This window comes from Pongo pygmaeus, chromosome 9 (genome assembly GCF_028885625.2).
Source record: "Pongo pygmaeus isolate AG05252 chromosome 9, NHGRI_mPonPyg2-v2.0_pri, whole genome shotgun sequence".
Taxonomy (NCBI): Eukaryota; Metazoa; Chordata; class Mammalia; order Primates; family Hominidae; genus Pongo; species Pongo pygmaeus.
In genome coordinates, this window is record NC_072382.2 from 57,759,738 (window position 1) to 57,784,812 (window position 25,075).

Below are 25,075 nucleotides of genomic sequence, written 5' to 3' on the forward strand. Positions count from 1 at the left end.
CATTTTTCTATTTGCCCCACTGTGGCAGTAACACATTTAAAAATACTTTGTGAAAGTGTAAATTTTAAGGGATTATACCATTATTATACTGATCTGAAACAGAAATGGGAAGACTGAAGGCAGAAAATGATGTGGCCTCTTTCCCTTTACCAGTTCAAGGTCTTGATAAATTTTTCTTTTTTTTCTGTAAAAAAAGAGATGAAGTCTCACTATGTTGCTCAGTCTGGACTTTTGAACTTCTGGGCTCAAGTGATCGTCCTACCTCAGCCTCCCAAGTAGCTGGAACTACAGGCATGTGCTACCATGCCTGGCTTAGGTTCTGACCTTAGCAGTCATTATATGAAGGATAACCAGTTTGTAACATGGCCTAAAATACAATGAACAGTTCTCAGGCAGCCCACCCAAGGAAATTCAGACATAATGAGAAACCAGAGATGTGTTAGAGTTAAAAGAGTAAGTATAAAAAGTTTTACTTTTTTTGTGTAATTTTTAATACAAGACATCTAAAGTCTTAAACATTAAGTTGATCCCATCAGGAACAAAATATGGCACGAAGTTCAGAAACAAGAACATCTTTTTTTTTTTTTTGCACTTAGGCTTTTCAGTCATTATGCAATGATTATCGATTCGCCAAGGACAGTAACAGTCAAATACTAGAGAAAAGGAGATAGGAGAAACATCTTTTATTTCTTCTAAAGAGGTGAAAATAAGATTTTTTAATATTTCTCACTCATAAGTTTTTAAACTCTTAAAAATGCAATATCCTCTTTTCAAAGCACATGCCATCTTAAAAAAATCTTAGCAATGTACATTTGCACTCAAAGAAAAACATGCAGCGCCACTGTCTTCTGACAAAATTCTGCATAAAAAAACCCTATGCAACTTTCTGCAAATATGTTCCCTCTTTATTATTCAGGGACTCCAAACCACAAATATTCAGTGCAATATTTATTGTTTCTTATTTCCGTAGGAAACAAAGGACCAATGATGTCTTCTGACAACTGTTTCCTGATGGTTGAGCAACAGTCTCCCTTTGCTTTATTTCAAAGTACTCTTTTTAACTTGCTGATGTAAGGTATAACTGGAATTCATTAAAACTTGAGGATCCAATGGAGGGTGAAGAATGAAGGATGGAAGAGGAATACTTAAGGTCTACCCTGTGCCATAAACTTAGGAAAAAAATGTACACAGAAAAAACAACAACAACTAAAAAACCTCAGATTTTATCAATGCACCCTTTAAAAAGTGTTTTTTTTTCTAAATTTCTGAAAGCAGCTTAATGTGAATCAAAAGCAGTTCCTGAGCAACTGCAGTAAACAGTCTTTTAAAATATATATATGTACATACACATGTACATATATATGTGTGTGTGTATGTGTATATATATATATATATTTGCAACTTAGCTCATTTGGTTCTGTCTTAATTTACCTCCCCAGCATTTAGTCCCTTCTTTCCTTTCAGTCTCCAATGTGCAAGTACAATAGCATCAGCTCTGGGAGTTGGCATGGAGCAGATGTTTCTTATCACTCCTGTGAGGTCATCTGCTTGTCTGTCAGGCCAGGTTTCCAGAGTTGCTGCAGGTCATAGTTCTCTCAATCTCACAAAACCTGTAAGCATCATGGCCACCTCACGTTTTCTTCATCAGACGCCGTGACTGCCATGTGTGGAGCTTGTTGTAGGCTGTCTGGAGCATCTCTTCTATGTGACTTACCAACTGAAAAACACAGCAAGACATTTAACAACTGGGCAAAAACAGGGGAAGTTAATCCTTCCAACCCAAATCTGGCACATACTTCAGAGTGTAGTTTCGGAGCTCCTCTGTATTTGATACACCCCAGTCAATGAGGTAATGTGCAAGCCCTCTGAGAAGGTGCTGTCAGACACATTTTGTATGGAAAGGAAAGACAGAAAGTAGGGGGCAGTGAAAAGGCTGCGGTTGTAATGGCTGTCCTGTCATTAACCAACAATAGGACAATATGAAAGTCACAACTGTGCTCCAGGCCTCAATTCCTTCTGTCAAACGAGGGGTCTGAACTGTATTTATGATTTTCTAGATTTGAATACTGGTCAGCCAACTAAGGCCAGGATGGTAGTATACACTTTATTTTATTTTACTTTTTGAGACAGAGTCTTGCTCTGTCACCCAGGCTGGAGTGCTATGGTGTGATTTTGGCTCACTGCAGCCTCCACCTCACAGGTCCAAGCAGTTCTCATGTCTCAGACTCCCGAGTAGCTAGGATTACAACCATGAGCCACCACACCTAGCTAATTTTTGTATTTTTAGTAGAGATGGGATTTCACCATGTTGGCCAGGCTGGTCTTGAACTCCTGGCCTCAAGTGATTCACCCACCTCAGCCTCCCAAAGTGCTGGGATTACAGGCCTGAGCCACCATGCCCGGCCACATTTTTTTTTTTTTTTTTTTTTAAATAGTAGAGATGGACTCTTGCTATGTTGCCCAGGCTAGTCTCGAACTCCTGGGCTCAAGCAATCTTCCTGCCTCAGCCTCTCAAAGTTCTGGGATTACAGGCGTGAGCTGCTGTGCCCAGCCTTGTATATACATCTTGGCAGAACATTGGAAAAATGCCTTATTCTCCTGAAGATTCTGATTCAACAGGTCTGGGATGAGACCCAAGAATCTTTGATTTTCAAAAGCTCCTGCAGTTAATTCTGCACAATTTTGTGAAACAGTTTGCTATTTTTAGGGTTTTTCCAACTCCAGCATTTCAGGAGTTCAATATAACTCAGCAGATTACAGAAAACCTAAATGGTTTCAATGCTTCACACAATGTGCTATGTCATGTCTTGGGTCAGGACTATAGATCTTTGAATAGATTAAGAATTTTGCCCTCATCATGGACATAGCTAGAAGTCAACAGGATCATATGGAATCTTTTTTATTTTTTTGAGACACAGTCTCACTACGTTGCCCAGGCTGGAGTGCAGTGGCTATTCACAGGTGCAATTTTAGTTTACTGTAGTCTCAAACTCCTGATTTCAAGTGATCCTCCTGCCTCAGTCTCTTGAGTAGCTGGGACTACATGTGCATACCACCGCATCTGGCATATACTGACTTTTGAGGTAGAAGTCTCTGGAATATGTTTCCTTGGAGGTGGACAGTGTTTATGTGTTTAGAAGTAAAGCTTTGCCGAGTCTGGGAGGATGGAGATGGAGATCAGGAAGTCCTAAATTCCTTTGGCTTGTCAATGTTTAGGTTTGAGGGGTACAGAGTTAAAAAAATTACCCTTACTGCCATACCTGTTTATCATTATGGGGGATAGGAATGTTTAGCTCTGTCTGGAAACTATAAAAATTACTTATTCTGCTTGATGGGCAGCAGTATCTATATTATCAATTGGAAGAGATGAACACCATATCCTTCTGTAAGGCTGCACATGGCCTCAGCATCCTTTTCTTTCTTTTTTTTTTGAGATGGAGTTTCACTCCTGTTGCCTAGGCTAGATGCAATGGCGTGATCTCAGCTCACTGCAATCTCCGCCTCCCAGGTTCAAGCAATTCTCCTGTCTCAACTTCCCGAGTAGCTGGGATTATGGGCACCCGCCACAACACCCGGCTAATTTTTTGTATTTTTAGTAGAGACGGGGTTTCACTGTGTTGGCCAGGCTGGTCTCGAACTCCTGACCTCAGGTGATCCACCCACCTCAGCCTCCCAAAGTACTGGGATTACAGGTGTGAGCCACCGTGCCTGGCCCTCAGCATCCTTTCCAACACAGCACTCCAAGCAGTTATAATCAATTGAGAAGGCACATGACCTGAAACCTATCTGCCATCCTTGCCCTGCTGTGAGAAGACACTCCAAGCTTCTATTCTGATTATAAGTAACGCTGTTTTGTATTTTAAGAAAACCCACTTAGAATATTTAGGAAATAAATACAAAAAATCTTGCTGATGATTTTTCAGCTTTCAATTGTAAAACTCCCCTTTTAATTATCCTACTTATTGAATACTGATTCTTAAATTTGTTAACTAGAGTCATGTGCCACATAATGATGTGCATATATGATGGCGGTCCCATCAGATTATAATAGAGCTGAGAAATTCCCATCATCTAGTGATGTCCTAACATCATACAGCAGCACATTATTCACTCGTTTGTAGGGATGCTGGTGTAAACGAACCTATTAAGTAGCCAGTTGTATAAAAATATAGCATGTACAATTATGTATAGGACATAATACTTGATAATGATAATGAATATGTTACTGGTTTATCTATATACTGTATTTTAAAATCATTATTTATGGTGTACTCCTATTTATATATATAAAAAAGTTAACTGTAAAAGAGCCTTAGGCAGATCCTTCAGGAGGTATTCCAGAAGAAGGTACTGTTATCACAGGAGATGACAGCTCCATGTGCATTACTGCCCCTGAAGACTTTTCAGTGGGACAAGATGTGGAGGTGGAAGACAGTGATAATGATGATCCTGACTCTGTGTAGGCCTAGCCTAAATGTGTGTTTGTGTCTTAGTTTTTAACAAAAGTTAAAAAAAAAAAAAATTAAAAATAGAAAAAAAGGGACTGGGCGCGGGGGCTCACGCCTGCAATCCCAGCACTTTGTGAGGCCGAGGCAGGTGGATCACGAGGTCAGGAGTTCGAGACCAACCTGGCCAACACAGTGAAACCCCGTCTCTACTAAAAATACAAAAATTAGCTGTGCGTGGTGGTGGGTGCCTGTAATCCCAGCTACTCGGGAGGCTGAGGCAGGAGAATCACTTGAACCCAGGAGGCAGAGGTTGCAATGAGCTGCAATCATGCCACTGCACTCCAGCCTGGGCGACAGAACTAGACTCTGTCTCAAAAAAAAAAAAAAAAAAAAAAAAATATATATATATATATATATATATATATATATATACACACACACACACAGACACACACACACGGAGAGAGAGAGAAAGGCTTATAGAATAAGAATACAAAGAAAATGCTTTTGTACAGCTATACAATGGGTGTTTTAGGTTAAATGTTATTCCAAAGAATGAAAAACTTTAAAAATATTTAAAAGTTTATAAGGTAAAAATGTTATAGTAAGCTAATTTATTATTGAAGAAAAAAAGCTGTATTGTAAATTTAATGTAGTCTAAGTGTACAGTGTTAGTAACCTCTGCAGTAGTGTACAGTAATGTCCTAGGCCTTCACATTCACTCACTGAGTCACTCAGAGCAACTTCTAGTCTTGCAGTCCTGCAAGCTCTATTTATGGTAAATGCCCTTTACAGGTGGACCACTTTTTATCTTTTATACTGAATTTTTACTGCAACTTTTCTATGTTTAGATACACAAATACCATTGTGTTAAAACTGTTTACAGTATTTAGTACAGTACTATGCTGTATAGGTTTGTAGCCTAGGAGCAATAGGCTACACCATATAGCCTAGAAGTATAGTAGGCTATATAGCTAGGTTTTAAGTACACTCTGTGAGGTTCATACAACAAAACTGCCTGTCAATGAATTGTTTAGAACATATCCCTGTGGTTAAGCAACACGTGACTGTACCATTCTTCCCAAGGTACCTCTGGGAGGGCTTGTATAACTGCACATACAAATGATCTGATGTGGTTGCTCTAACCTTGTTTTAAATACAATGCTAAAAACGCTGGGCATAAAGTGACACTTCTCAATACCTCATCCACTGACCTTCCCCACTGTAAACAATCAGGGAAGCTGATGCCAAATAGAACCCAGGAACAGTTTTGCTTACTGTGAGTAGCGGTAATTCTTTCCTTACGCTGCTAGGTTTGTGCTTGCTACTCAGTTTTTCCAAATTAATAAATTAGTAATATGTATTTTTCAGAACATACACATAGATTATAAAACTTTTTGAGACAGAGTCTCACTGTGTCACACAGGCTGGAGTGCAGTGGCATGACCTCGGCTCACCGCAACCCGTCTCCCACGTTCAAGCAATTCTCCTGTCTCAGCCTTCCGAGTAGCTGGGACTACAGGCATGCGCCACCATGCCAGGCTAATTTTTCTATTTTTAGTAGAGACAGGGTTTCGCCACGTTGGCCAGAACTGGTCTCAAACTCCTGACCTCAAGTGATCGGCCTGCCTTGGCCTCCCAAAGTGCTGGGATTACAGGCGTGAGCCACCGCACCCGGCCAGATTGTAAAACTTTTCTAAGGGAAAGCATGGAGATGGTTATCACAAATGCTTTGGTTAGTTATGACCTCTGGAGGGGAAGAGAGAGTGGTATGCAACTGGACAGGGGCACTCAGGGAATAACTATGGGTTATGGCAACATTCTACTAATTTTCCTGATTGGTGAGTAAACAGACAGTTATTTTATTATTTTAAAAATATGTATGTATTTTATATACTTCGGAATGCATGACACATTTCAATATTAAAAAATAGTACTTTGAGCAACAGAAAATAAAGTATTGGCTGGGTGTGGTGGCTCATGCCTGTAATCCTGGCACTTTGGGAGGCCAAGGTGGGCTGATCACCTGAGGTCAAGAGTTTGAGACCAGCCTGGCCAACATGGGGAAACCCCGTCTCTACTAAAATACAAAAATTAGCTGGGCGTGGCATAATGCACTTGTAATCTCAGCTACTCAGAAGGCTGAAGTAGGAGAATCGCTTGAACCCAGGAGGTGGAGGTTGCAGTGAGCTGAGATGGAGCCACTGCACTCCAGCCTGGGTGACAGAGTGAGACTCCGTTTCAAAAAAAAAAAAAAAGAAAATTAAGTATCTACTCATTTACATGAAAGCAAAGTCAATTTCATCATTTTACTACAAAGAGAAGATCAGGCAAAAATCAGATTGCTGCCTTACATTTGTGCTTAAATACTGTCTCCGAATCTTTTCTTGGAATGGACAGAGCTTCGTAACTTGGAATCGTTCCAAATTACTTTTCATTTTCACTACCTAAAAAAGATGAGAAACAATAAATTACAGAGAAATCTCAAAGAAGCTGTAGAGACCAAGAGAAAAACAATCTTCTACATATGAAAGTTACTTTTCTTGTAGAATTTTTTTAAATGTAAAAATAAAAGAAAAATATACCAATTATATCACATTGTTAACACTTCAATGTGAATATCTTTCAGTCATAAATACTCATTTGGCCGGGTGTGGTGGCTCACACCTCTAATCCCAGCACTTTGGGAGGCCGAGGTGGGCGGAACACAAGGACAAGAGATTAAGACCATCCTGGCTAACATGGTGAAACCCCGTCTCCGCTAAAAATGCAAAAGTTAGCTGGGCATGGTGGCACACGCCTGTAGTCCCAGCTACTCAGGAGGCTGAGGCAGGAAAATTGGTTGAACCCAGGAGGTGGAGGCTGCAGTGAACTGAGATCACACCACTGCACTCCAGCCTGCCGACAGAGTGAGACTCTGTCTCAAAAAACAAAAACAAACAAACAAAAAACCCCAACTCATTTAAATAGTCACTCATTCATTTATTCATTCATTTAGAGACAGGGTCTCATTCTGTCACCCAGGCTAGAGTGCAGTGGCAAGATCATGGCTCACTGCAGCTTTGACCTCTCTAGGCTCAGGTGATCACCTGAGCTACTTTTCGTAATTTTTGTAGAGACGGAGTTCTGCCATGTTGCCCAAGTTGGTCTCAAACTCCTGAGCTCAAGCGATCTGCCTGCCTTGGCCTCCCAAAGTGCCCGGTGTAGTGGCTCATGCCTGTAGTCCCAGCTACTAGAGAGGCTGAGGTGGGAGAATCACCTCAGCCCAGAAGGTAGCAGCTGCAGTGAGCCGAGATCACTCCACTGCACTCCAGCCTGGGTGATAGCGTGAGACCCTGTCTCAATAAATAAAATAAAATAAAATAAAATAAAATAAAATAAAATAATCATTGTCTTTCAATGTGTGAATATACCAAATGCTTCTCTAACCAACCCCCTTCTGGTAGATATTTAGGCCATTTCCTCTATCTTAGACAGTGGTAGACCATCTCCAGCTAAGTATTTGCATTCCTAATTATTTCCTAAATTTCTAAATGTTGAATTTCATTTGAAGTTTCATTTGAATGCTAAAGTAAAAGCATCTAAAAAAACACTAGCAGTGGAAGAAACGACTCTTGGCAACTTGGTCAACATTGATCATTTTAAGATTTTTGTTCTTTTGCAAATTAGTAGGTGAAAAAAATACTCTTTTAAAAAATTTATTTATATATTTTTTGGAGACAGAGTCTTGCTATGTTGTCCAGGCTGGTCTCCAACTCCTGGGCTCAAACAATTCTCCCGCCTCAGCCCCGCCAAAGTGTTGGGATTACAGGTGTGAGCCACCGTCCTTGGCCAAAATGTTCTTTTACTGTAGCTGTAATTTATCTGCATACTGGTAAGTGTGAGCATTTCCCCTTAATCTTCCCAGGCCACTCCATTCTTTAGTGAGTTGCTTGTAAAGTGTTTGCCAATGAGGTCTTTATCTTTTACTTAATCATGGTTTATAAAAGCAATTTATAATATTACTATTAATGTTACATTTTTCCATTTGTCAACTGTCCTTTAATTGGTTAAAGCGGTTTTAGTGTTAAAAAGCTAGTGCTATATTTGTTGTCAGTTATTTTGGATTTTGCTATCCCTGAAAAACTTATCAAATATAAATAATTTTATTGCTGTAATTTGTTTTGGGTCTCTATTCACAGTGGCTTGGAGGTAGATACAAGTTTTAAGTTGTATGATTATTAGTTATGGAACTCGTCTGGATCTCAGTTTCCAAATCTATAAAATGGGTACCAATAGCTACTCCATAAAGATGCTGTGAGGTTTACATGAAATGATGTATGCAGAAGAGTTATCCCAGTGTCTGTCACATGGTAAGACTTAATAAAACTTTCCAATTTCAAAACATCTTGTAAGTCACTACCACAATTATCTGGCTGTCTTCAGAACTGGTTCTAACCTTTTCTTCTAGGAATGGCGTATTAACAGGAAAGCAGGACCAGAAATGCCGTAGAAGTTCTCCAACAGCTACATATAAGTGTTTCAATTCAGACTGAATATCATTTGGCACCATCTCTGCAAAAGAAGAACGAGGCCCATAGGTTAAGAGCTATTTTAACATATACGGTCTCGAAAAAAATGACCACTCAGAGAATAAACTTGAACGTGTACTCTTTGTCAATGCCAAACCAGGATATGCTATTTTCAGATAAATTAGTAATTTTGTGGCTGAGAGATCATAAAATTTAAAAGCTCTTGGGATTTTAAAGAAACTTTCAGGTTTCCCCTTTATTCTAAGAGGTAGGGGAGAAGAAAGCAGCTTTTAGTATGATATTAGAGAAACTAGCAATGTACCACTATTTGTAAATAGTAAGACAGTTCTGAAACCTAAGATCTTGTCTAGATGTGTTTCAGAATCTGAATGTATAAAAACAAATCTACAAAATAGAAATCCCAGGATTATTCCAAGGAAAAACCAATAAAAGTTCAGCACTCCTCCCAGCTTGCTTTTTAAAGCTGATTTAGGCAGAAAGTAGTAGAAGATGGCCCGGCACATACGGTTAATGGCTTGCTGTGTTCCTCCCTGCATAAGTGCCCCTCCAGGTGACAGTGCTGTGATGGTACTACTGGCAGCACTACTTGAGAGAACCTGAAAAAAATGAAGATGCATTAAAACTGGTTTTCCTCCCTTTTTTTTTTTTGCCACCTTTCTTTCTTAACATTTTAATTTTAGAGCAAAAGATGAAGCGTTTTCCTTTTGTTTAAATACTACATCATTTACAGTGGTCAAAGTGAACTATTTTCCTTGAGGGCAGAAACACAATCCATGTAGAAAGAAGATACCTACAAATCTTCCAGGCATGCCAGGCAAGTCCACAGGGACCTCAAAACTCCCAAAGTTTTGCCTAGTTAAAGCCCTTTCTTAAGTACCAATTCAATTTAACTTGAGAACTCTTACCACTGAAGGTAAAATTGAGTTTAAGGAAAGAAAACAGGTAAAACAACATGTTAACCTATATCCTTTGTTTCTGTTAAATTTATTTTTCTAAGAAACAAAATCTTGTTATGTTGCCCAGGCTGAACTTGAACTCCTGGGCTCAAGCAATCCTCCTCCCTCAGCCTCCTGAGTAGCTGGGACAGACTACAGGTGTGTACTCCGCACCTGGCTTTGCTAACATATACCCTTGATAGCAGATTGGGGGAAAAAAAATCAACAGAGCAGAAATTTATTAACTGTCATTTAATTTTCAAGGAAGTGAATAAATATAGCCAAAAGGGGGAAAAATATACTCCCCACTGTATCAATATCAACATTTAGGAAAAAATTGACCTATCTATTCAATGAGTGCCTATCAAGTGCCAGGCACTGCAGGGAGGCACTGCTATAGGGAGGAACAAATAATTTGTGAAACAGCAAGTGCAGGGTTAGCATCTCTAAGATTTTCCAATGAAGTTTTTATGAGTAGAAATCCATCCATGTATAGATTGGATGAAAACATTTTTTCAACTTAGTGTAAAAGTACAGTATGGGACAACCATGAGTGAAGGGGACATTGGACTCACTTTATTCCTATTTCCTTTTGTCAGATACCAGCCTGGGCAATATGGACTCACTTTATTCCTATTTTCCTTTTGTCAGATACCAGCCTGGGCAATATGGTGAAACCCTGTCTCTACAAAAAATACAAAAAAATTAGTTGGGCATGGAGGTGCATGCCTGTAGTCCTAGCTACTCGGGAGGCTGAGGTGAGAAGATCATTTGCGCCTGGGGAAGTTGAGGCTGCAGTGAGCTGAGATGGTGCCATTGCACTCCAGTCTGGGCAACAAAGCAAGACCCTGACTGCAAAAAAAAAAAAAACAAACAAAGATTGACTACAGTGTAAAAAAATTACTTGGGGAGAGCTGGGCATGGTGGCTTACAATTATAATCCTAGTGACTCAGGAGGCTGAGGTGGAAGCATCGCCTGAGCCCAGGAGTTCAAGGTTGCAGTAAGCTATGATAGTGCTACTGCACTCCAGTCCGGGTGACAGAAACCTCATCTCTAAATCAAACAAACACCACCAGCCCCAGGACAAAAGTTATGTGGGTCTACTTGGGCCCAAGGGCCAGATATTGGACAACTATAGTCTACATTGAAAGAATCTGTCAAATAATCCCAAGTTGGTTATGTGTGCATATATGTACACATATGTATTTTCTAGCTTTCTGCTGAAGGGACAATGACACCCCAATGTATACCTAGTGCCCAGATTTTTTTTGTTTTGTTTTGTTTTTTGAGACAGAGTCTCACTTTATTGCCCAGGCTGGAGTGCAGTGGTGCGATCTCGGCTCACTGCAACCTCCGCCTCCCAGGCTCAAGCAATTCTTCTGCCTCAGCCTCCCGAGTAGCTGAGACTACAGGTACGCACCACCATACCCAGTTAATTTTTGTATTTTTGGTAGAGACGGAGTTTTGCCATGTTGGCCAGGGTGGTCTAGAACTCTCAAGTGATCTGCGTGCCTCAGCCTCCCAAAGTGCTGGGACTACAGGCGTGAGTCACTGTGCCTGGTCCCAGATCTTGGTTCCTACCTTAATCCACTCAGTGCTAAAAAGAAAATTCCACGCCTGGGACAGAGCAGATATAAGATAAGCCTGGAACATCTATCTTACTATACCATTAAGTAAGGAGGGGCTAAGAATGATGGGGATATTGTCAGAAAGACACAGGAGAGCCTGTGTGAAGGGTGTAGGAAGGGTTTGACTATAAAGGGGCATGGGTAGACTTTCTGGGGTGACAGAACCAGTTTTTTTAAATCTTGATTTTGTTGGTGGCTACACAACAGCATGTGTTTATCAAAACTTGTAGAATAGCAGACTTAAAACGATAAATTTCATTTTGGGAGGCTGAGGCAGGTGGATCGCTTGAGCTCAGGAGTTCGAGACCAGCCTGGGCAACGTGGTGAAACCCTGTCTACACACAAAAATATAAAAATTAGCCAGGGGTGGTGACACATGCCTGGAGTCCCAGCTACTTAGCTACTTGGAGGGCTGAGGTGAGAGGATTGCTTGAACCTGGGAAGTTGAGGCTGCAGTGAGCCGAGATTGTGCCACTGCACTCCAGCCTGGGGGACAAAGTGAGACCCTGTCTCAAAATAGATAAATAAATAAGTAAATTTATTTATTTATTTATTTTACTGTATGTTGAGTTGTACCTTGGTTAATAAAAAGAAAAAAGGCCGGGCGTAGTGGCTCACGCCTGTAATCCCAGCACTTTGGGAGGCTGAGGCGGGTGGATCACGAGGTCAGGAGATCGAGACCATCCTGGCTTAACACGGTGAAAACCCATCGCTACTAAAAATACAAAAAAATTAGCCGGGCGTGGTGGTGGGCGCCTATAGTCCCAGCTACTCGGGAGGCTGAGGCAGGAGAATGGCGTGAACCTGGGAGGCGGAGCTTGCAGTGAGTGGGAATCGCGCCACTGCACTCCAGCCTGGGCAACAGAGCAAGACTCCGTCTCAAAAAAAAAAAAAAAAATAAATAAATAAAATAAAATAAAATAAATTTAAAAAAAAAAAAAAAGAAAAAGAAAAAGAAAAAAATGGCCTGTAATCTCAGCACTTTGGGAGGCCGAGGCAGGTGGACTGCTTGAGCTCACGAGTTCAAGAACAGCCTGGGCAACATGACAAAACCCTGTCTCTACCAAAAATACAAAAACTTTGCCAGGCATGGTGGTGAGTGCCTGCGGTTTCAGCTACTTGGGGGGCTGAGGTGGGAGGATCGCTTGAGCCAGGGAGGTGGAGGTTGCAGTGGGCCAAGATCATGCCACTGCACTTCAGCCTGGGTGACAGAGTGAGACCCCAACTCAAAAAAACAAACAAACAAAAAGAAACAAAGAAAAAAAGATAGCAACAGTGTTTAACTCATAGAATAATAAATGAATCCATGCTGATATAAGTAACAAACAGAGAAGAAGGGAATGCTCTTCCTTTCATGTCAGCTGATAAACATAGAAGGGCTGATGGAATTAGAAAATCATCATTTAACAACCGCTCTTCAGGCAAGAATCATCAATGATTCTAAAAAAACTACCAGATGAAAGTTTGTTGTGTGGTGACACATGCCTATAATCCCAGCTACTCAGGAGGCTGAGGCAGGAGGATTGCTTGAGTCTAGGAGTCTGAGGCTGAACGGAGCTATGACTGTGCCACTGCACTACAGCCTGGGCATCAGAGCAAGACCCTGTCTCTAAAGATAATAATATTAAAAAATAAAAAATTTGGTGACAAATGGGGTATTTATATAGTCTCAAAGTACAGCTTCACAAGATATTTATTAATTACAAAGGGAAAAATAGTTAACTTTTTGGTGGAGAAACGAGGCAAATACTACCTTTAACCAAGTGAAAAAATTTAATATCACAAGCTAGGATATATACAAATCATTTGCCTCCTGATATGACACACTGAGTAGGATACAACATTACTTCTGTGGAATTTCTGGCAAAAATGACTAATGTGAATCTAGTCATGAGGAAACATTAGATAAATTTAAGGTCATTCTACAAAAAATTGCCCAGTACTCTTTCAATGTCAAAGTTATGAAAAGACAAAGATTGACGAATCATTCCATTTTAAAGGAGACTAAAAACACATGAGAAATAAATACAACTCACAAACCCGGCTTGTCTGCTGGACCAAGAAAAGTTTTCTTTTGCCACGTAGAACATTAGTGGTGTAACTGGTGAAAATGTAGTAAGATCTATAGACTAGATAATACATCATCAATGTTAACTTACTAATTCTATAATTGTATTGTTATTTAAGAGAATGCCTTAGTTTTCTGAAAATATACATCGAAATATTTAGGGGTAAAGGGAAATTATGCCTGTAACCTTCTCTCAAAATGGGTTGGAAAACATATTTTTCTGTCACTTTCTGTAAAATCTGAGATTTCAAAATAAAAAGTAAAAAAGTAAGTCTTGATGTATGATACATACCGTAATATAGGTATACACTCAGTGCCTCAGTGCTCATAAAAACGGAGAAAAGGAAAAAACAAATTCTTCTTTGCACAAGTTAAGGATTACTTTCCAGAGGCAATGAAACTGGAGCTGACTGAAATTGTGGCAATAATCAATAGCTTACTAACCAAAAAGAGTCCAGGACCAGATGGATTCACAGCCGAATTCTACCAGAGGTACAAGGAGGAACTGGTACCATTCCTTCTGAAACTATTCCTATCAACAGAAAAAGGGGGAATCCTCCCTAATTCATTTTATGAGGCCAGCATCATCCTGACACCAAAGCCTGGCAGAGACACAACCAAAAAAGAGAATTTTAGACCAATATCCTTGATGAACATTGATGCAAAAATCCTCAATACTGGCAAACTGAATCCATTAGCACATCAAAAAGCTTATCTACCATGATCAAGTGGGCTTCATCCCTGGGATGCAAGGCTGGTTCAACATACGCAAATCAATAAATGTAATCCAGCATATAAACAGAACCAAAGGCAAAAACCACATGATTATCTCAATAGATGCAGAAAAGGCCTTTGACAAAATTCAACAACCCTTCATGCTAAAAACTCTCAATAAATTAGGTACTGATGGGACGTATCTCAAACTAATAAGAGCTATCTATGACAAACCCACAGCCAATATCATACTGAATGGGCAAAAACTGGAAGCATTCCCTTTGAAAACTGGCACAAGACAGGGATGCCCTCTCTCACCACTCCTATTCAACATAGTGTTGGAAGTTCTGGCCAGGGCAATTAGGCAGGAGAAGGAAATAAAGGGTATTCAATTATGAAAAGAGGACGTCAAATTGTCCCTGTTTGCAGATGACATGATTGTATATCTAGAAAACCCCATTGTCTCAGCCCAAAATCTCCTTAAGCTGATAAGCAACTTCAGCAAAGTCTCAGGATACAAAATCAATGTACAAAAATCACAAGCATTCTTATAAACCAATAACAGACAAACAGAGAGCCAAATCATGAGTGAACTCCCATTCACAATTGCTTCAAAGAGAATAAAATACCTAGGAACCCAACTTACAAAGGACGTGAAGGACCTCTTCAAGGAGAACTACAAACCACTGCTCAATGAAATAAAAGATGACACAAACAAATGCAAGAACACTCCATGCTCATGGGTAGGAAGAATCAATATCGTGAAAATGGCCATACTGCCCAAGGTAATTTATAGATTCAATGCCATCCCCATCAAGCTACCAATGACTTTCTTCACAGAATTGGAAAAAACTACTTTAAAGTTCATATGGAATCAAAAAAGAGCCCGCATCGCCAAGTCAATCCTAAGCCAAAAGAACAAAGCTGGAGGCATCACGCTACCTGACTTCAAACTATACTACAAGGCTACAGTAACCAAAACAGCATGGTACTGGTACCAAAACAGAGATATAGATCAATGGAACAGAACAGAGCCCTCAGAAATAACACTGCGTATCTACAACTATCTGATCTTTGACAAACCTGAGAAAAACAAGCAATGGGGAAAGGATTCCCTATTTAATAAATGGTGGTGGGAAAACTGGCTAGCCATATGTAGAAAGCTGAAACTGGATCCCTTCCTTACACCTTATACAAAAATTAATTCAAGATGGATTAAAGACTTAAACATTAGACCTAAAACCATAAAAACCCTAGAAGAAAACCTAGGCATTACCATTCAGGACATAGGCATGGGCAAGGACTTCATGTCTAAAACACCAAAAGCAATGGCAACAAAAGCCAAAATTGACAAATGGGATCTAATTAAACTAAAGAGCTTCTGCACAGCAAAAGAAACGACCATCAGAGTGAACAGGCAACCTACAGAATGGGAGAAAATTTTCGCAACCTACTCATCTGACAAAGGGCTAATATCCATAATCTACAATGAACTCTAACAAATTTACAAGAAAAAAACAAACAACCCCATCAAAAAGTGGGCGAAGGACATGAATAGACACTTCGCAAAAGAAGACATTTATGCAGCCAAAAAACACATGAAAAAATGGTCACCATCACTGGCCATCAGAGAAATGCAAATCAAAACCACAATGAGATACCATCTCACACCAGCTAGAATGGCAATCATTAAAAAGTCAGGAAACAACAGGTGCTGGAGAGGATGTGGAAAAATAGGAACACTTTTACACTGTTGGTGGGACTGTAAACTAGTTCAACCATTGTGGAAGTCAGTGTGGCGATTCCTCAGGGATCTAGAACTAGAAATACCATTTGACCCAGCAATCCCATTACTGGGTATATACCCAAAGGACTATAAATCATGCTGCTATAAAGACACATGCACACGTATGTTTATTGCAGCACTATTCACAATAGCAAAGACTTGGAACCAACCCAAACGTCCAACAATGACAGACTGGATTAAGAAAATGTGGCACATATACACCATGGAATACTATGCAGCCATAAAAAATGATGAGTTCATGTCCTTTGTAGGGACATGGATGAAACTGGAAATCATCATTCTCAGTAAACTATCACAAGGACAAAAAACCAAACACTGCATGTTCTCACTCATAGGTGGGAACTGAACAATGAGAACACATGGACACAGGAAGGGGAGCATCACACTCTGGGGACTGTTGTGGGGTGGGTGGAGGGGGGAGGGATAGCATTAGGAGATATACCTAATGCTAAATAACGAGTTAATGGGTGCAGCACACCAGCATGGCACATGTATACATATGTAACTAACCTGCACATTGTGCACAGGTATCCTAAAACTTAAAGTATAATAATTAAAAAAAAAAAAAATTGAACTGCAAAAAAAAAAAAAAAGCAAAAAAGAAACTAGAGCTGAGTCTTGAGTGATTATTAGTTCCTTGGGGGAGAAACAGTGCTAAGGGAATTCTAAGGAGAAAGAGCATGAGCCACAGCACAGGAAGCATGAAGGAGATAATGTGATCAAAAGACTCTGGACAGCTTAGTGTGTTAGGCTGGAACCCTTGGCCATGTGTGGAAGTGAGTAGTGGAGACTATCGCTGAAGATGAGACTCGAGTAGTAGGCTGGGGCCAGACTATAAAGAGTTTTGCAGGCCAGACAAAGGCACTCAAACTACTGCAGTGAAGGGAGGCAGTGAAGGTTTTCAAGCTGCAGTGATAAAATACATGTTTTTATTTTTAAATATTTAAATATTTATTTATCTATTTGAGATGGAGCTTTGCTTTTGTTGCCCAGGCTGGAGTGCAATGGCGCGGTGTCAGCTCACTGTAACCTCTGCCTCCCAGGTTCATGTGAGTCTCCTGCCTCAGCCTCTTGAGTAGCTGGGATTACAGGCGTGTGCCACCACGCCCAGTTAATTTTTAAATTTTTAGTACAGACGGGGTTTCACCATGTTGGTCAGGCTGGTCTCGAACTTCTGACCTCACGTGATCCACCCACCTCGGCCTCCCAAAGTGTTGGGATTACAGGCGTGAGCCACTGTGCCTGGCCAAAATAAGTGATTTTAGAAAGACAACTTGCAGTAGCATTATGGAAAATCAATCAGGTTTGCCTAAATAAGGGTGATAGAATCAAGAAGTATTATTGAAGGCAGAACTGACAAATTGCTGATCAACTGAAGTACGAAGAGAAACAAAGAACAATGATGAGCTGTTTTACATATTTTAAGCCTGAGTCATGCAGAATATTCAGAGAATAATGTCCAGACAGAATTTGGAAATCTGGGAGATTTTACCAATAAAAGTATATGGAAGTAAAAATCACAAAATTCATCACCTTTTTTCATTATCATCTTATCTTCAGATGCCTCTTGAATATGCCAAACACCTTTTCTTGCTACCTCTTGATTTTTTCAATTTATTTAGCAGAACTATGTCTTTAAGCCCAATTAAAATATTAGTTGTATAGTTCAATCTGCTTGTGCTCATAAACTGAGGAAGGAACTATGGGAATTCTGGCCTTCAAACAGTAGAAGTCACCTACCTGAGTTAACTTGGGTGTATAAGCTTCCATTTCTTGTCTAATACTTTGAAAAGAATTAATAATGTCCTGACTTGTTGCATACTGTAGTGACTGGATTGGAGTTGGACCATGATAATACCTGCAGTTTAGCACAGAAGAAATTACTAATCACACACAGTAAAGATGCTCAACATTTGTCTTTGCAACATTTTAGCAGTCAGTACTAAGTTCCCCTCAAGGCAAGAAACGATAACTAAAGAGATTTCAATAAAATAATTTCAATAAAATAATTTAATTCCCATAAGGGCAGTAAGAAAGCAACAGCAGAAAGATCCAACATTTATTGTCATGGGTTTGATCATTTTTGCTTCCTGAGAAGCCTACATTTTAAACAAAAAAGGATATTGTACTTTGATGGTGACAAACTGATTAAAACATGAGTGCTATACTTGCAGGATATATTTTGGACTGAATTGTGTTACATAACTATTCTGCTTAATATTGACCAAACTTACCTATCTGACTTCTTGAGGTTTAGTGCAATCGTTTTTACAGAATTATTTTTCCCCAAGTCTTCATATTCAATGGACTCTTGTAATTTCGCCTATAATTATTAACACAGTACTTTTTATTTTGTCACAACTTTCTCTTACACAATAAACATGACTGAAAAAACAAAACTGTACAGAGGGTAAAAAATGAAGTCTTCCCACCATGAGCTTCTCTTCCTAGAGATGACTGTCCTACAAATGGTTGAACCAATTTTCTCAACAACTACTTAACAATACTAGTTTTCTTACACTCTGACCACATGAAGTATTATTGAACTTTTTACTTTTGCCAATCTGGTAGGTCAAAGTTTGCATTTTATTATTTTTTCCCCAAATGAGTGATCTGTTATGCTGTCCACTATTTTTATATTGGGTACTTTTTAAAAAATAAGACTTTTAAATATTAAGGAAACAGTCTTTTACGTGTTGTAAATACTTTATCTTCCAGTTTGGTGTTGTTTTGTTTTGTTTTAATTACTAAAAAATCCATCTCCTCGGCAGGTGCCTGTAATCCCAGCTACTTGGGAGGCTGAGGCAGGAGAATCGCTTGAACCCGGGAGGCAGAGGTTGCAGTGAGCTGAGATCACGCCACTGTGCGCCAGCCTGGGCGACAAGTGAGACTTCATTAAAAAAAAAAAAAATTCCACCTCTTTGCCCGCTTTTTGCTTATACATTTGTGGCTTAATTTTATTTTATTTTTCTAGGCGCATTCTCACCATCTCCCCAGCCAAACTCAGTCTCCTAAATTGCGGAGATTACAGACACATGCTACCATGCTCAGCTTGTGGCTTCATTTTCGCTTGAATCTTGGATCCACTCAGAATTTATTTTGGATTAGGAGTAAAATAGGGAATCTAAGTTTCTTTTAACAAAATTATCAATCAGTCCTTCTAACACCATTTGTAAAATAATTTACCTTTTCCCACTGATTTTTAAAATGTCATGTGTATCATATATGTGCTTAATTCCTCCATGTATTTGGGTTTACTTCTGGATTCTTTATTTTTAGTAATTTTATTCATTAATTTTATTAATCTGTTACCCCCTGTGCTATTAACAACCTGCTTAAATTTTTACAGCCTTGTAATAATAAAAACATATTACTTATGAAAGATACATGATCTATGTAAACATTTGTGCAAATCAGCCTTGCAATATTTCATCCTCTACAAAGCTATGAAATTCATCTGGTCAACTCTTATTGACTACCAAGACTAGAATCAGAACGTTCAGGTTATTAACTATATCTCAAAAAATGTCAATTTGAAAACCTAACGTTTTAAATTGCTCCAGCTTTAAGATTCCAAATAGTCCCTTTATGGTACAGGAACAAATCTGACCTCACAGGATACTCGGAGAAACACATCCTTACCTAGACTCAGCCTTTTTTTTTTTTTTTTTTTTTTTTTTTTTACTACTTTCTCAACTCTATACCTTTCAGCCAACTTCAAGGATTACTGATGTCTTCATGATTTTTGACATATGTCAAGCTTATCTCTACCCCTGCTGTTGCCTTACCTATGACATGTCCCTACCCAAGCTCCCTTAACAATCCAAATCCTAAACTTATGCCAAGACCTAGTTAGGTCATCTGACTTTCACACTTAAATGAAAGCTCCATCAAGGCAGGGACTCTGTCTGCTATTAATTCTGAATCTCTCATTCTACAAGTGAGAGAATCTATACATTGTAACCCTTTATAGAATAAACAGCAGTCAACCACTGACTTGGAAGAATAGTTAGAGCCAGCATTTACTACTGAATACTGATAGCCCCGACTTGCAATGGTTTGACTTGGAATTTTTCAACTTTATGATGGTGTCAAAGTGATACACATTCAGTAGAGAAACCATACTTTGAGTACCCACACATTCTGTTTTTCACTTTCAGTATTCAATGAGTTACATGAGATATTCAACATTTTATTAGAAAATACGCTTTATAGTAGGTAATGCTGCCCAACTATAGGCTAATCTAAGTGTTTGGAACACGTTTAAAGTAGGATAGGCTAAACTATGGTGTTCCATACATTAGGTGTATTCAATGCATTTTCGATTTACAGTATTTGCAACTTATGATGAGTTTATCGGGATGTAGCCCCATTTAAGTCGAGAAGCATCTGTATTGTAAAAATTCACACAAATAAATAAATTTCTTTTTTATTTTTTCTTTGAGATGGAGTCTTGCTCTGTCATCCAGGCTGGAGTGCAGTGGCGCGATCCCAGCTCACTGCGAACTCCGCCTGCCGGGTTCAAGTGATTTTGCTGCCTCAGCCTCCCAAGTAGCTGGAATTATAGGCGCACGTCACCATGCCTGGCTAATTTTTGTATTTTTAGTAGAGACAGGGTTTCACCATGCTGGCCAGGCTGGTCTAGAAATTCTGACCTCAAGTGATCCACCCACCTTGGCCTCCCAAAGTGCTGGGACTACAGGTGTGAGCCACGGCTCCTGACCAAGAAATTTCTGATAACTTGTTCACCACCAAGAATCAAGGGTACTCAGTGCAACAGTACACAAAGAAAGTATCACTTAATAGATTTCTTCTCTAACTTCTCTATAACTTATTATTAGCTTTGCTTTAGTTCAAAAAAGAAATACCTCACTGGTTTTATTAATTTTATAGGTAATACATGCCTGTAAAAACATTAAGTTACTGAAATAGGCCGGCACAGTGGCTCATGCCTGTAACCCCAGCACTTTGGGAGGCTGAAGGGGGCGGATCACATGAGGCCAGGAGTTCAAGACCAGCCTGGCCAATATGGCAAAACTCCATCTCTACTAAAAGTACAAAAATTAGCCAGGTGTGGTGGTGCACACCTGTAATCCCAGCTACTCCGGAGGCTGAGGCAGAAGAATCGCTTGAATCCAGGAGGCAGATGTTGCAGTGAGCTGAGATTGCACCACTGCACTCCAGCCTGGGTGACAGAGCAAGACTCTGTCTCAAAAAAAAACAAACAACAACAACAAAAAAAACATTAAATTACTGAAATAAATGAAATAAATTAAAACTTACCCATAATCTCTTTATTGAAAGATAACTGTTTAGCATATTCATTTGAAGGCCCTTTTAAAGGTCACAAACTATTTTTTTTGTGTGTAAAACTGTACTGTACAATCTGTTCTGTGAACTCTTTGATGCAATATATTAATGCTTTCAAAATAATGAACAGTTGCATCAATCTCTATTGTATTAATGCAACACAGTTAACAGAATCCTTGCTACTGTCTTTATTATGATACTGTAATGAATATTTCTATCTAAATCTTAGTATACATCTTTCTTAAGAAATAAATGTCCACAAGTAGAACTAAGGGTGTAAAGCTTTAAACATTTAATACACATTGCCTAACTGCTCTCTAAGAAAGCTTTATCATAATTAGGAAGGGAGGTACAAAATAGCGTGGCAAAGTTGCAGGAGAAGAATAAATACACAAGAAGCTAATCCTGTCCATCCTTCTCCACACCCTCAAATGATTTCTTCAAAATTTAATGAGAAGACACTTTCAGCTCCGAAATGCTAGGTTTAACATGGCCAATTCACTTTCTTTTAAAAATCATATATATGAAACTTCAGTTTTTCTGTCATATTGCCTCTGTTGAATGAAGATTTTATTCCCAGAGAACAAAATCATATATAAGAACAATCTGTATGTATGTGTACATGTGGGGAAAACAAATAAACAAACAAAAAACAATAAAAATGGCTAACAGGCTAGAGTCAATGGAAAGTTGGCTGGCAAGCCAAAGCTGGGGAAATACTCTTTGTAATTCTATACACTTTAAGCCAAATGCTTAACATCTTAGTCAGAAGAACTGAGTCACAGGAAATAAGCGTATACGGTACTTGCAGTCACATAAAGTATTTGGAGAAACTTGAGCCCCAAATGGTTCATATTTTTTTGCCCATACCCTTTTGACTGCCGGCTGAAAGCAGTCTGCATCTCCGGAATATCCATCCATGTTGCTGGGCTCACTATTTTGTTCATTTTGTGCTTCTCTTAAAATAAAGGGAAAAAAAAAGTTAATGTTAAAAACCACAAGCAAAACACCACCACAACTCCATCTGGATATCCTGAAAAGCCCAGTTACTGCACCTCTGCATTTATACTTAACTGTTTTCTGAGTCCAGCTGCCAGGACCATGGCACTGTGATGGTTAAATCTCTTGATGATGGCAGCATTACTATTCTCTTTTATGGATTTAGAATTGGAAGCAGATGGCACAGAGGAAATGCCATAGCCCTGTGAGAAATAATTCAGTAGATTAAAAATTTTTTAAAAAGGTTCTGCTTTTCTTATTATAAGACACGCTTAGCTGAAAAAATTTGCTGGATGATGGGACTTTTATTACTTCTCACGAACATTACTAAATATTTATGAACAAACATTTAAAAACAAGTGACGTCATGCACATAAAATATTAACAAATAGTACTAACTCGTTTTAGCATTACAAAATACAACTTAAACTGAATTTCTCTCTCTTTTTTTTTGAGATGGAGTCCCGCTCTGTTGTTCAGGCTGGAGTGCAACCTTCGCCTCCTGGGTTCAAGTGATTCTCCTGCCTCAGCCTCCTGAGAAGCTGGGATTACAGGTGCCTGCCACCACGCCTGGCTAATATTTTGTATTTTTAGTAGAGATGGGGTTTCACCATGCTGGCCAGACTGGTCTTGAACTCCTGACCTCAAGTGATCCGCCCACCTCGGCCTCCCAAAGTGCTGGGATTACAGGTGTGAGCCACCATGCCTGGTCTGCATTTCTCTTTTAAAGAACAATTTGGATCTAGTTATCAAAACGTTAAATAAAAGCAATAGAGGTCAGGACACCTGTAATCCCAGCACTCTGGGAGGCCAAGGTGGGCGAGTCACCTGAGGTCAGGAGTTCAAAACTAGCCCGGCCAACATGGTGAAACCTCATCTCTATCAAAAATACAAAAATTAGCCAGGTGTGGTGGCACACACCTGTAATCCCAGCTGTTCGGGAGACTGAGTGAGGCAGGAGAATCATTTGAACCTAGGAGGCAGAGGTGGCAGTGAGCTGAGATTGCACCACTGCACTCCAGCCTGGGTGACAGAGTGAGACTCTGTCTCAAAAAACAACAACAACAACAACAACAACAAAAAAAAACCAACCAGTAAATAAAAAGCATAGAATATAGTGAGAAAAACATACACAGACTATGGATTCAGAAAGATAGAATCAAATTCTTTTTCTAACATTAATCTAGGCAAGATAAACTTTTCCAACCTCTATAAAGTAGGATAAAAGAGAATAAAATGAGATTATATTTTAAAACATGTATTGAGTGCATGCTACTTGCTAGACCATGTAGATACAAAATTGATTAAGACCCCAGGCCATAGGAGCCTAAATACTAGTTAGTGGGAAGCTGGGCTGGACAGAATTACTAATCAATCCTACTGGAGAAGAGGGTTCGAAAAAGCTTCACAGAGAACCATAAGATAAACTGGTGCTTGCCAAGTAGATCCGGGAGACAATAACATTTCAGGGAGAGGAAACTGCTTAAACAAAGGCAAAGAGGCACTGTGGTCCTGATTATTTGGGAGGCTGACGCAGAAGAACTGTTGAGCCGAAGAGTTTAAGTCCAGCCTGGCAACATAGTGAGACCCTGTCTCTATTTAAAAATAAAACAAAACAAAAGCAAAGAAGCAATGTAGTACATATTGTGTCATGAGACTGTATATGGTTCAATACACTAATAATGGTGGTCCAGGAATTGGTGAGGCTAAAAAGGTAAAAGAAAGATCATAAGACTCAAATGGGCCGGGCATGGTGGCTTATGCCTGTAATCCCAGCACTTTGGGAGGCCGAGGCGGGTGGATCACGAGGTCAGGAGATCGAGACCATCCTGGCTAACACGGTGAAATCCCGTCTGTACTAAAAATACAAAAAATTAGCCGGGCGAGGTGGCGGGCGCTTGTAGTCCCAGCTACTCGGGAGGCTGAGGCAGGAGAATGGCGTGAACCCCGGGGGGCGGAGCCTGCAGTGAGCCAAGATCGTGCCACTGCACTCCAGTCTGGGCAACAGCGAGACTCCGTCTCAAAAAAAAAAAAAAAAAGACTCATATGTGCTGGATGTGGTGGCTCACGCCTGTAATCCCACCACTTTGGGAGGCCGAGGTGGGTGGGTCACCTGAGGTTGGGAATTCAAGACCAGTCTGGTCGTGGTGAAACCCTGTCTGTACTAAAAATACAAAAATTAGCTGGGCATGGTGTGTGCCTGTGATCCCACCTACTCAGGAAGCTGAGGGAGGAGAATTGCTTGAACTCGGGAGGTGGAGATTGCAGTGAGCTGAGATCACGCCACTGAACTCCAGCCTGGGCAACAGAGCACGACTCCATCTCAAAAAAAAAAAAAAAAAAAAAATCCATATGCTGTTCATCAATGTATCAAATAATTACTAAGTGATTATTACTACATGACATGCGCTGGGAACAGGCCAATAAACAGAACAAAGTCAGCTTCATGAAGATTACACTCTGAGACGAGAGTGAATGGAATTATCAAGTAAAACAAGGTAAACACAATTTTTTTTGAAAGTGGAAAACGTCATTGAAGAAAACAGAGGGTAACATGACGAAGTGACTGAATTTGTGGGTGGTTAGAGAAAGCCTCTCTGAAGCAAGCAACTTTATTATTTTTAATTTTTAAA

General features: G+C 39.7%; 1 protein-coding gene across 7 annotated transcripts in view; it reads right to left on the reverse strand.

The window, feature by feature from the left end:
- Positions 1-439: 439 nt before the first annotated feature.
- Positions 440-25,075, reverse strand: part of GTF2H1 (general transcription factor IIH subunit 1) — a 47,612-nt gene continuing 22,976 nt past the window's right edge. For 4 of the 7 annotated variants that reach the window (XM_054437801.2, XM_054437802.2, XM_063671098.1 and 1 more), the window contains 8 exons: positions 22,518-22,645; positions 22,314-22,401; positions 18,368-18,456; positions 17,874-17,991; positions 9,486-9,576; positions 8,887-9,002; positions 6,803-6,895; positions 440-1,717 (listed from right to left, as the gene is read on the reverse strand). In XM_054437801.2, coding sequence (XP_054293776.1) covers positions 1,631-1,717; positions 6,803-6,895; positions 8,887-9,002; positions 9,486-9,576; positions 17,874-17,991; positions 18,368-18,456; positions 22,314-22,401; positions 22,518-22,645 — 810 coding nt within the window. In that variant the 3' untranslated portion in view covers positions 440-1,630. The remainder of the gene's footprint in view (positions 1,718-6,802; positions 6,896-8,886; positions 9,003-9,485; positions 9,577-17,873; positions 17,992-18,367; positions 18,457-22,313; positions 22,402-22,517; positions 22,646-25,075) is intronic. The other 3 variants (XM_063671100.1, XM_063671099.1, XM_054437803.2) reach the window with 1 other exon arrangement.